General features: G+C 45.7%; 1 protein-coding gene across 1 annotated transcript in view; it reads left to right on the top strand.

Annotated features, from left to right (window-relative positions):
* Positions 1–12,294, top strand: part of LOC143933026 (uncharacterized) — a 156,553-nt gene that overhangs the window by 100,275 nt on the left and 43,984 nt on the right. Inside the window, exons 18-21 of the mRNA XM_077455944.1 lie at positions 1,858–1,965; positions 5,701–5,915; positions 8,130–8,272; positions 11,086–11,307. Of these exons, the coding sequence (XP_077312070.1) occupies positions 1,858–1,965; positions 5,701–5,915; positions 8,130–8,272; positions 11,086–11,307 (688 nt within the window). The remainder of the gene's footprint in view (positions 1–1,857; positions 1,966–5,700; positions 5,916–8,129; positions 8,273–11,085; positions 11,308–12,294) is intronic.

Consider the following 12,294-nt stretch of genomic DNA (forward strand, 5'->3'; position numbering starts at 1 on the left):
GCTCACTGTCATACCCTCCACACTCTTCTCTTATACATACTGCCCAATGTCATACCCTCTACACTCCTCTGCTGTGCATACTGCCCACTGTCATACCCTTCACACTCCTCTGCTGTACATAGTGCCTTCTGCCATACCCTCTGCACTCCTCTCATGTACAAAGTGCCCACTGTTAGACCCTCCACATTCCTCTCCCTCACCTGCACATATTTCACACTTTTATACCATCCATACTCCTCCCCTATGCCTCCTACCCACAAAAACTGTTCTTTAAAATTATACTGAATATCCTCAATGTTACCAGCTCTAGAATGGGCACTTTTGTCAGTTCAACTAAAGGAAATCTCACAGTCCTCATATTTGTTCTGCCCCATTATTAGAACTTATTTAATGTTGTTATTACTATTGTGATGTATAGAGGAATATAAGGGATGTCAGCTACTCTAAATATAGCACTTGTAAAAAAAAGTCCCTGAAAATATTTTTGAAATGTTGACAACTATGCACTTAGGCACTGCCCAAGGGCCACAGGGTCAGTAGGGGGCCCCATGAGAGGCTCCTGTGATATTAGAGCGGTAGTAAACTTTTCTAACATTACTACTTTTTAGAGGCCCTGGGGTAGGTTATGCCATAATGTACAAGTATGCCCAGCATATTAGCACATGTCCTGATTCTCCTCTCAAGACTGTTGCTGCCGACGGTGCTCCCCCTGTATTATTACAAATGCTGTTGTTATTAACATTTTAAAATACTCATACTCAAATAGAGACTATACAGTGACTGATTTTTTGTGCCATCTGAGCCCAAATATTTCTCTATTAGGATATTAGGGTACACTTAAAGCGGGAGTCCCCCGGGACTTCGCGTTTTTTTTTTTTTAAAGCCAGCAGCTACAAATACTGCAGCTGCCGACTTTTAAAATAGTGACACTTACCTGTCCAGCGCGCCCGCGATGTCGGCACCCGAAGCCGATCTCTCGATCGTCTCTCGGGTGCTGCCGCCGCCATCTTGGGTATGGGAATCAGGAAGTGGAGCCTATCGGCTTCATTTCCCGGTTCCCTACTGCGCATGCGCGAGTCGCGCTGCGCAATGAGGATGGACCCGCTGCCTCTGGGATCTGTGTGTTTCCCAGCAGGCAGCGGGGCACTTTCGGAAAGGGGCGTGATCTACACCCCTTTTCGCAGAGATCTATCCAGGAAGTGGGTGCAGATACCTGTACTGTACAGGTACCTGCACCCCCCTCCCCCCTGAAAGGTGCCAATTGTGGCGCCGGAGGGGGGGAGGATTCCAATGAGCGGAAGGTCCACTTTAGGGTGGACCTCCGCTTTAAATTGTCAGACTGAGCCCTCCGGTGCTGTGCTGTGATCAATCCGGCGGGGCCCGGGCACTTCCATCTTCACCCGGTCTTCCTTCTGGGTTCTGTGCCTTCAGTCACTTGCCTTGGCCAGGCTGCGTTGATGTCATTCCCACACATGCTCATGTGCGTCCTCTCTCTCCCACCCCCCCCTTTCTCTCTCATCCTCCCTCCCTTACCCCTCACACCTCTTTCATCCCCTCTCTCTCTCTCTTTAATTAAATTTGTTATAACAAAAAATTGTTTGCATTTTTATTTATTTATTGTTTATAAAAGGTCCCACCAAAATCCTCAGCACCAGGCCCATGATGTTCTTAATCTGGCCCTGCCCATGGAGAATGGGTGGGGTCACCACTGAGACCCCTGCGAGCCATGATTGTCAGGGATTACAAACACTTTAAGTTCTATGGTGATCACTACATAATTATTTCACCTTACAGAGAATGTGAATATTGTATGAGAAATCCAGAAGAATGAACTTTAATGTTTTTCTGTCTCTCCAGTGGCTGCGCCTGTTTCCTGTGGAAGTGATTCCTGTGCTGATGATGAGCATTGTAACAATGTTATTAATACCTGCCAGTGCAATACAACTTTCTACACATTTACACCAGGTATGGTATGCTATAATACAATGGTCAGAATGGATCAGGTGCCATTTAAAAACATATATTGCACTACACTGACCATCAATGTAAGGGGGCACTACACTGACCATCAATGTAAGGGGGCACTACACTGACCATCAATGTAAGGGGGCACTACACTGATCATCAATGTAAGGGGACTACACTGATCATCAATGTAAGGGGGCACTACACTGATCATCAATGTAAGGGGCACTACACTGACCATCAATGTAAGGGGGCACTACACTGACCATCAATGTAAGGGGGCACTACACTGATCATCAATGTAAGGGGACTACACTGATCATCAATGTAAGGGGGCACTACACTGACCATCAATGTAAGGGGACTACACTGATCATCAATGTAAGGGGGCACTACACTGACCATCAATGTAAGGGGGCACTACACTGATCATCAATGTAAGGGGGCACTACACTGATCATCAATGTAAGGGGGCACTACACTGACCATCAATGTAAGGGGGCACTATACTGATCATCAATGTAAGGGGGCACTACACTGATCATCAATGTAAGGGGGCACTACACTGACCATCAATGTAAGGGGGCACTACACTGATCATCAATGTAAGGGGGCACTACACTGATCATCAATGTAAGGGGGACACTACACTGATCATCAATGTAAGGGGGCACAACACTGATCATCAATGTAAGGGGGACACTACACTGATCATCAATGTAAGGGGGCACAACACTGATCATCAATGTAAGGGGGACACTACACTGACCATCAATGTAAGGGGGGCACTACACTGATCATCAATGTAAGGAGGCACTACACTGATCATCAATGTAAGGAGGCACTACACTGATCATCAATGTAAGGGGACACTACACTGATCATCAATGTAAGGGGGCACTACACTGACCATCAATGTAAGGGGGCACTACACTGATCATAAATGTAAGGGGGCACTACACTGATCATCAATGTAAGGGGGCACTACACTGACCATCAATGTAAGGGGGCACTACACTGATCATCAATGTAAGGAGGCACTACACTGATCATCAATGTAAGGGGACACTACACTGATCATCAATGTAAGGGGGCACTACACTGATCATCAATGTAAGGGGGCACTACACTGATCATCAATGTAAGGGGGCACTACACTGATCATCAATGTAAGGGGGCACTACACTGATCATCAATGTAAGGGGGAACTACATTAGCCACCAAGAGTCAATGTACTGTATGTAAAATGGAAGTGTATTTGGCTTTAACTCTTTGACTCTATGGCAGCTTTCTTCTCAGTCCCTGATCATTCTTACCTCCGTAAAATGGGTGTATATAGTGTAGCGCCTATTCCTGCAGGAGTTGCTGGTGATGATGGGTCCTCTGTTCTGCCACAACTCTCTTAATTGCTCGGTCCCCACTGAAGCACTTTGACGTATACAAAAGCCATTTACACCAGTGGACTTAAGGGTTAGCAGGCTACCACTCTAGGAGTTCACAGGAATAAGGCCACCAACAGCTTGGCAATAAATCAATTGAATGTTTTAAGGCAACTCAATGCAATGTGGTGTAAATCAACAAACAGATAAATGCATAGACATTAATTCATTATGATATAAAATAGGAAACAAATCATTAACTTGCACTTAAACAATCTATAGCAATGTTTACTTAAATCTTAACCAGATAACCAGAGTCTCTAAGCAACCAGTTCAGAGAAATAGAAATGGCCTTGGTGTACATCTTGGGTATACAACCGTATTACTGGTAGGAATATGCCTTCATAATGTGGGGATAACTGTGAAGGTGGTAGAAAGTACCTGGTGCTTAGTCGCTAATGTTGGCCAACTTTTGGTGGGGTCCTTCTTTAGGTGGTGCACTGTCTTTTTAAGAGTAATGTTGAATGACAGGAGATGTTAAGTAAGGCTGTCTCTGTCTGGAATAACTGTGTGTAGCTGGTATTTAGGATGTGCAGTGCAGCTCACCACTTCCTGGCAGGTGGCTATTCTGATCCAATCAGCAATTGGCAGATTTCCATCAATTAGGCCCCCAGATCCTCACACTGGCCTCAGTGTCTGAGCTCAGATCCTGAAGACACAGAAACTGTCTCTGAAGGCAGATCCAGCAGCTGGGGGGCAGGTCTGTCCTCTCTCCCTGATGTGGGGGAACAGCACAGCAACAGGTTCTCTTAACTCCCTTCTAATGGCTTTTATTTGAGATCTCCCACAAATATATACAGCAAGATGACTAAAACCTAACCTAATTATCATGAGCTAATTATCTAATCATTGACCCAGACTAGTTGACTGAGAGATGAAACTTTTCAGGGTACGTCTCCTAGCTCACGGACTGATTATTCAATACACATTACCATAAACATCAACACAGGGTTAATTAGCACAACAACATTGTGTGAAATATTCTTACAAGCCAGACTAGACTCATTTACACAACAGACAGGTAGCTGGAGTTGATGACATTAGCATCTAACAGTTTGTGTCCCAACAGTGTGATTCAGTCTATTGCTAATATGGCATATACATATCCAGAGTCTGTGTGTCTTGAGGGGCGGCATGGACCTGAATCCAAATAACACCTCAGGGGTAACCAGGCATACAGCTCACAAAGAGCACCGTTCCCCGCAAATACCAGCGCCCATAATCACAAGACAAGAGGCTTGCATTCAGTCCCCTCCAACAGCCTCTGTCCTGGCTAGGTCTGTCACAAGACCCTCACAACAGATCTGTCTCCCCCACTCTCTCCCCCTGGACTGCCCCAGCCCTGGGCAGCTTTGCCTGAGAAACTGGAGAAACTCTCTTTCTCCCGGATACAGGGATTCAGTCCACAGCCTGCCCGTTTTCATTAACAAGCATTGTCCATCATCCATAGCGCCTGCACAGTGACTCCTCTCTGATTCTGCCATTGGCTCTCCTTTCCCTGCCCTCTGATAGGATCTGATTCTGCTCTGTAAGGAGGGAGGGTAGGAGAGTTTCAGAAACCCTGAAATCAGACTGAGACAGAAATACAGTTAAATCACACTTGTTTAATAATAAAAGTAAAAAGAACAAACATAGTCAAAACATAAACAAAGTTCAGTAATTGGAATGGATAGTCAGCCAAGCCAAAAGTCAGGGATCAAAATAGTAGAACAGCAAGCAGGATCTGGAGCCAGAGGGGATGTCAGCAAAGCCAGTATTTAAACAGGAATGCAGGATGTGATGTGACCAAGGCGAAGGCAGAGCTCCTTTGGACAGGACAGCTTAAGTAGGCAGGACTTACGAGCAGGATCATCAACAGCTGAGTAACTGTGGAGAAGGATGGGAGCTGGCAATTAGCCGACAGCAGAGCGTCCAGCTCAGAGAAGGAAGGGCTGAGCCCAGCCCTGACAGACAGTAGAGTGAGTGGGAAATTACACTGAGCTTGCCCTTGTTACATAGATTCCAAATGAGGGGGCAAGCGGGCGATGAGTCTGACCACACATAGACACTCATCCTGCAGCTATCTACTCTGCACAGTAGTGGTGATTGTGGGTTTGAGTTGGAGGGACATAGAACCGGCTAAAATACCCACAACCCACCCGATGTTTACATTAGACTGGTGGGGGGGGGGGGATAGGCAGACCCGTAGCCTGCAGCACTCGGTTGCAGTAGAAAAACCCCCCTATAATGTATAATATATATCAATCACGTCACCTTCTCATCTCAGAAATACTGAATGAATTTACTCTTTTTTCAGGGGCCACTCCATTCGTAAATTTTACTTGTACCGGAGCAAAGTTCAATATACAAGTGTCAAAATGTTGGTTGGAAGTAAACAGTTATAATACATCCGATATCAGGCTGAACAGCACCAACTCAGAGTGTTGGGCAGTAAGGGAGGTTGTGGATGGAACATCGGAGATGACCCTTCACCGTCCATTGACAAGTTCTGACTGTAACACAGTTCCTGTGGTAAGTTCTCAGGACACGGCCTGACTGTTTGTTATACAAGAGAAGTAAAAACAGATACATTGACCTACAGTGCCTTGAAAAAGTATTCATACCCCTTGAAATTTTCCACACTTTGTCATGTTACAACCAAAAACATAAATGTATTTTATTGGGATTTTATGTGAAAGACCAACACAAAGTGGCACATAATTGTGAAGTGGAAGAAAAACAATAAATGGTTTTCACCATTTTTTACAAATAAATATGTGAAAAGTGTGGGGGGGGGGGGCATTTGTATGGCGCCCCCCGGAGTCAATACTTTGTAGAACCCCCTTTCTCTACAAGTCTTTTTGGGGGTGTCTCTACCAGCTTTGCACATCTAGAGAGGACATTTCTGCCCATTCTTCTTCTTTGTAGAATATCTAAAGCTCTGTCAGATTGGATGGAGAGCGTCTGAACAGCAATTTTCAAGTCTTGTCACAGATTCTCAATGGGATTTAGGTCTGGACTGTGACTGGGCCATTCTAACACATGAATATGATTTGATGTAAACCATTCCATTGTAGCTCTGGCTGGATGTTTCGGGTCGTTGTCCTGCTGGTAGGTGAACCTCCGCCCCGGTCTCAAGTCTTTTGCAGGTTTTCTTCTAAGATTGTCCTGTATTTGTCTCCATTCATCTTCCCATCAACTCTGACCAGCTTCCCTGTCCCTGCTGAAGAAAACCATCCCCGCCACATGATGCTGCCACCACCATGTTTCACAGTGGGGATGGTGTGTTCAGAGTGATGTGCAGTGTTAGTTTTCCACCACACATAGTGCTTTACTTTTAGGCCAAAAGGAGGCTCCTCTCCATTCAGAAACTGAGACATCCTAAGCACAGTTTACAATGCTCAGTTATAAATGGACAGTCAGTGATCACCTACTCTGTGTATTCAAAAAAGGAAGGTGCCGGTAAATTACAGATTTACTAGCTCCTTCCTCCGCCCTCCATCCTGACAGATCCAGGACAGAAGGGGACCGGAGGAGCATGGAGGACAGAGATGGGGACCGGAGGAGCATGGAGGAAGACACAGAGAAGGACACAGGACAGTCAGGAATGATCGATGCGGTGAGTTACAAGCACCGATCTCCCTATATAGATTTCAATAAAGCAGCTGAAAGCCACGGGGCGGGGCGGGGGGGGGGGGGGGGAGGAGAAGAGAAGCAGCTGTCAGCTGTTTTATTGAAATCTATACAGGGAGATCGGTGCATGTACCCCCCCCCCCCCACCGCTGCACCGATCACCCCTGACTGCCCAGGTATTCGGTCAAGCATAGGAGCATTTGCCCATCGTACAAGTACTCGTGCAAATGCTCGGTATTGGTGCAACCCTATACACTATATTACCAAAAGTATTGGGACACTTGCCTTACACGCACATGAACTTTAATGGCATCCCAGTCTTAGTCCGTAGGGTTCAATATTGAGGTTGGCCCACCCTTTGCAGCTAAAACAGCTTCATTTCTTCTGGGAAGGCCGTCCACAAGGTTTAGGAGTGTGTCTATGGGAATGTTTGAACATTCTTGCAGACGTACATTTGTGAGGTCAGGCACTGATGTTAGACGAGAAGGCCTGGCTTGCAGTCTCCACTCCAATTCATCCCAAAGGTGTTCTATCGGGTTGAGGTCAGGACTCAGGCCAGTCAAGTTCCTCCACCCCAAACTTACTCATCCATGTCTTTATGGACCTTGCTAAACCTTGTGGACGGCCTTCCCAGAAGAGTTGAAGCTGTTTTAGCTGCAAAGGGCCAACTCAATATTGAACCCTCCGGACTAAGACTGGGATGCCATTAGAGTTCATGTGTAAAGGCAGGAGTCCCAATACTTTTGGTAATATAGTGTATTAGTTCATCAGTCCTCTGCTTCTCCTGATACTGTGTAGTCAACGGCTGGGGGGGCTGGTCCAGGGTGACCTAAGCTCAGAGGAAGTGGGTTGAATACCAGACTGAGGACATTTTGTGGTAAAAGGTACTGCCGGGGAAATCTCTAGATTGAAGGTTATCTTTTGGTGGACTATTCTAATTTATTTAATTGTTTTTGGCTGGAGTTCTACTTTAGCAAAGCTGGGGACTTCCTTTTTTGACCTGTCAGAGAATACACTGACAATAATAGTAACTGTTTGGTAATGTGCAGTTTACTGTATGGAGGTAAGTTTTCTGACCCTGTCTAATGACTTCTGTATTTCCTCTCTCTACAGATGAATGAAACCCATGTCACATACACAAACCAGCTGTATATTTTTGCCAAGACAGATCCACTTCAAATAACAAATGACGTTGTCATGAATGTTTCCTGCTCTTTCCCGCTGCATACATCTGTCACACTGCACCCAACACTTGGGTAATTATTATTACATGATGTTGGTATTCAGAAATCCATGCTGGAAATCTTTTATGATATTGTATTCCATCACAAAACCTTGTATGAGGTCCTTTAGCAAACCTTTCCTGTGTTTTCCCTGCAGTAAAAGTTTAAATTAAAGGAATTTACTTACTGGTTGAAGACCTTAATCCCTTCTTAAATATAGACACCACATTGACCTTTTGTCAGGTCTTAATAAATTAGAAACAAAAGCTTAGATACAACTGAGCTCAACTCTCTGAGGACACATGGGTGTAGACCATCTGAGCCAAGTGTTTTCAAGCGATCCTGTCAAAACAAGAGGAAATGTTCCTGCAAAAGAAGTGTTTTTATATCCCGTGTCTCCTCCCTTCTTTCTGCTTCAGTGCTGCAGCCTTCTGAAGCCTCTTAAATATTTAACACTCCTGAGTGTCACCTGCCATGCTGTGCGGTTCCTTCCTTCAACCTCTATGTCTCTGCTCTGTAGTGACACCGGGGTCAGAGGAAGGAACCATGGCATGTGCTGGCGGGCAAAGGAATCGCACACTACTGGAAGTGTAGAATACTGAAGAGTCCGGTGGAGGCTGCAGCACCGGAATGGAGGAAAGGTAGGAGATATGGGCCGTCTGAGAGGTAAGTATGAAAACTCTTCCATTGTATCTAAGAAACAAAAGGTTAGATACAACTGAGCTCAACTCTCTGAGGGCACATGGGTGTAGACCATCTGAGCCAAGTGTTTTCAAGCGATCCTGTCAAAACAAGAGGAAATGTTCCTGCAAAAGAAGTGTTTTTATATCCCGTGTCTCCTCCCTTCTTTCTGCTTCAGTGCTGCAGCCTTCTGAAGCCTCTTAAATATTTAACACTCCTGAGTGTCACCTGCCATGCTGTGCGGTTCCTTCCTTCAACCTCTATGTCTCTGCTCTGTAGTGACACCGGGGTCAGAGGAAGGAACCATGGCATGTGCTGGCGGGCAAAGGAATCGCACACTACTGGAAGTGTAGAATACTGAAGAGTCCGGTGGAGGCTGCAGCACCGGAATGGAGGAAAGGTAGGAGATATGGGCCGTCTGAGAGGTAAGTATGAAAACTCTTCCATTGTATCTAAGAAACAAAAGGTTAGATACAACTGAGCTCAACTCTCTGAGGGCACATGGGTGTAGACCATCTGAGCCAAGTGTTTTCAAGCGATCCTGTCAAAACAAGAGGATATGTTCCTGCAAAAGAAGTGTTTTTATATCCCGTGTCTCCTCCCTTCTTTCTGCTTCAGTGCTGCAGCCTTCTGAAGCCTCTTAAATATTTAACACTCCTGAGTGTCACCTGCCATGCTGTGCGGTTCCTTCCTTCAACCTCTATGTCTCTGCTCTGTAGTGACACCGGGGTCAGAGGAAGGAACCATGGCATGTGCTGGTGGGCAAAGGAATCCCACACTTCTGGAAGTGTAGAATACTGAAGAGTCCGGTGGAGGCTGCAGCACAGGAATGGAGGAAAGGTAGGAGATATGGGCCGTCTGAGAGGTAAGTATGAAAACTCTTCCATTGTATCTAAGAAACAAAAGCTTAGATACAACTGAGCTCAACTCTCTGAGGACACATGGGTGTAGACCATCTGAGCCAAGTGTTTTCAAGCCATCCTGTCAAATCAAGAGGATATGTTCCTGCAAAAGAAGTGTTTTTATATCCCGTGTCTCCTGCCTTCTTTCTGCTTCAGTACTGCAGCCTTCTGAAGCCTCTTAAATATTCAACACTCCTGAGTGTCACCTGCCATGCTGTGCGGTTCCTTCCTTCAACCTCTATGTCTCTGCTGAGTCCTGTAGTGACATCGGGGGGGCAGAGGAAGGAACCATGGCATGTGCTGGCAGACACAGGAATCCCACACTTCCGGAAGTGTAGAATACTGAAGAGTCTGGTGGAGGCTGCAGCACAGGAATGGAGGAAAGGTAGGAGATATGGGCCGTCTGAGAGGTAAGTATGAAATCTCTTCCATTGTAGGGATGTCGCTTCTCAATTTTTTTCACTTAAATTACTTTTTTTTTTGTCTGTTTCTTATACATATTAATTTTGGGATACACCTTTGGGATGAATTCGAGCGGAGACTGTGAGCCAGGCCTTCTAGTCCAACATCAGTGCCTGACTTCACAAATGCTCTTCTGGAAGAATGGTCAAACATTCCCATAGACACATCTCCTAAGCCTAATGGACAGCCTTCCCAGAAGAGTTGAAGCGGTTAGCCCTTGTACACACGGTCGGACATTCTGACAACCAAATCCGTTGGATTTTGTCCGAAGGGTTTTGTCCGAAACTGTTGCGTACACACGGTCGGACAAAGTTGTCGGAAAATCTGATTGTACATAACGTGATGACGTTATTTCATTACGACGGGACTACGTTCAGGTTAGTAGCCAATAGCTTTGGTCTAGGAATTTGATCTGAGCATGCGTGGCACTTTGTCCGTCAGAGTAGGCTACACATGATCGGAGTATGTCCGATCGGAGCATTTTGTCGGAAAATTTTACCTGTAAGTTGGAAAAGTTGGTCCTTCGGATATTCCGATGGATACAGTCCGATGGAGACCACACACAGTCGGAATATCCGACAACACGGTCCGATAGGACACATTCCGTCGGAATCTCCGACCATGTGTACAAGAGGCTTATAGCTACAAAGGGTGGGCCACCCCAATATTGAACCCTCCGGAATAAGACCGCCATTAGAGTTCATGTGTGTGTAAAGGGAGGTGTCCCAATACTTTTGGTGATATAGCGTACCTACAAGAGTTTCTAGGTAGGTAACCTTTTGTTGTCTGTTTATTTTCCAGGCCCATAGCAAATGCAAGTTATTCAGTCTACATGAGAGCCTATAAAGATAACCGATTTGTGACCCCTCTCTCAAATTCCTACCCCCTGTATGTGCAAGATACTGTCTACATTTCCGTGGTAGTACCAGATCTGGATGTGAACACCTTCAATTTCAAAGTGGTGAATATTTATGCCTCTCCTACCAATTCAGGCTCCAACAAGTACTATCTTCTTAAGAACGGGTAAGTACACAAAATACTGGTTAGCAATTCTTTGTGTTCTGTGTATACTTTTGTAGCAGTACCCTCGCAGGGACCGCTGGTAACCGCTTCCCCTACTCCAGCACAGCCAGGCAATAAGCATTCTCTGATTTGAATCCAAACACATGAAGTCAGTCCCTTGGCTTTGTTTTTTTTACGTTTTATTAGGGGTAACAACTTGGATGGGATGAAGGGATTTATGAGATGTCCAACTTGAAGCAAAGAACAAGAAGAAAAAAGTGACCTCTTCCTTAGTTCTGTTCAGAAAGTTCCTGCGCTGCTTTCTTTGCTTTCCTCACACAGTCCTTAGATTGGTAGCAAAAGTCCATTACAGACGAGGAGCTCTCAGCCCCTCTCTTGAAAATAGCATAAACATTGTCAGAAACCATGAAACAGACAGAGACAGAAGTACAATCAAATCACACTTGTTTATTAATAAAAATAAAAGGTAAATAGAAAAAAAGCGTAGTCAAGCATAGCCAGAGTCCAGTAGCCAGATCGGGGAGTCAGCCAGTCCAAAGTGCATTAACCAGATCGGGTAATCAGCCAGGCCAGAAGTCAGGGATCCAAGGAGAGCAACTGCAAGCAGGATAAGAAGCCAGGAGGGATGTCAGCAAGCCAGTCTTGAAACAAACAGCAGGAGATGGTTCCTTGTGATGTGACCAATGCGAAGGCAAAGGAAAAAGTGAGCTGGAAGGCTTTAAATAGGCAGGTCAGACGAGCATCATCGAGAACAGCTGGTAACTGTGGAAAGAGAAGAGAGCTGGCAATTAGCCGACAGCTGAGCGGCCAGCCCAGAGGAGAAAGGGCTAAGCCATCCCTGACAAACATTTAGGCAAACTGAATGCAGGAGTGTATCCTCTCAGCCTCAGTACTTCAGGCACTACCAGCCCTCCTGGCTGTTATAAAGGTCTCCCAGGGTATGTCGATGTGCTCACACTGTCCTCCTTGCTCCCACTGCTCTCAGGC

Source organism: Lithobates pipiens, unplaced genomic scaffold (assembly GCF_037356315.1).
Source record: "Lithobates pipiens isolate NorthernLeopardFrog02 unplaced genomic scaffold, aLitPip1_a1.2 Scaffold_27, whole genome shotgun sequence".
NCBI lineage: Eukaryota > Metazoa > Chordata > Amphibia > Anura > Ranidae > Lithobates > Lithobates pipiens.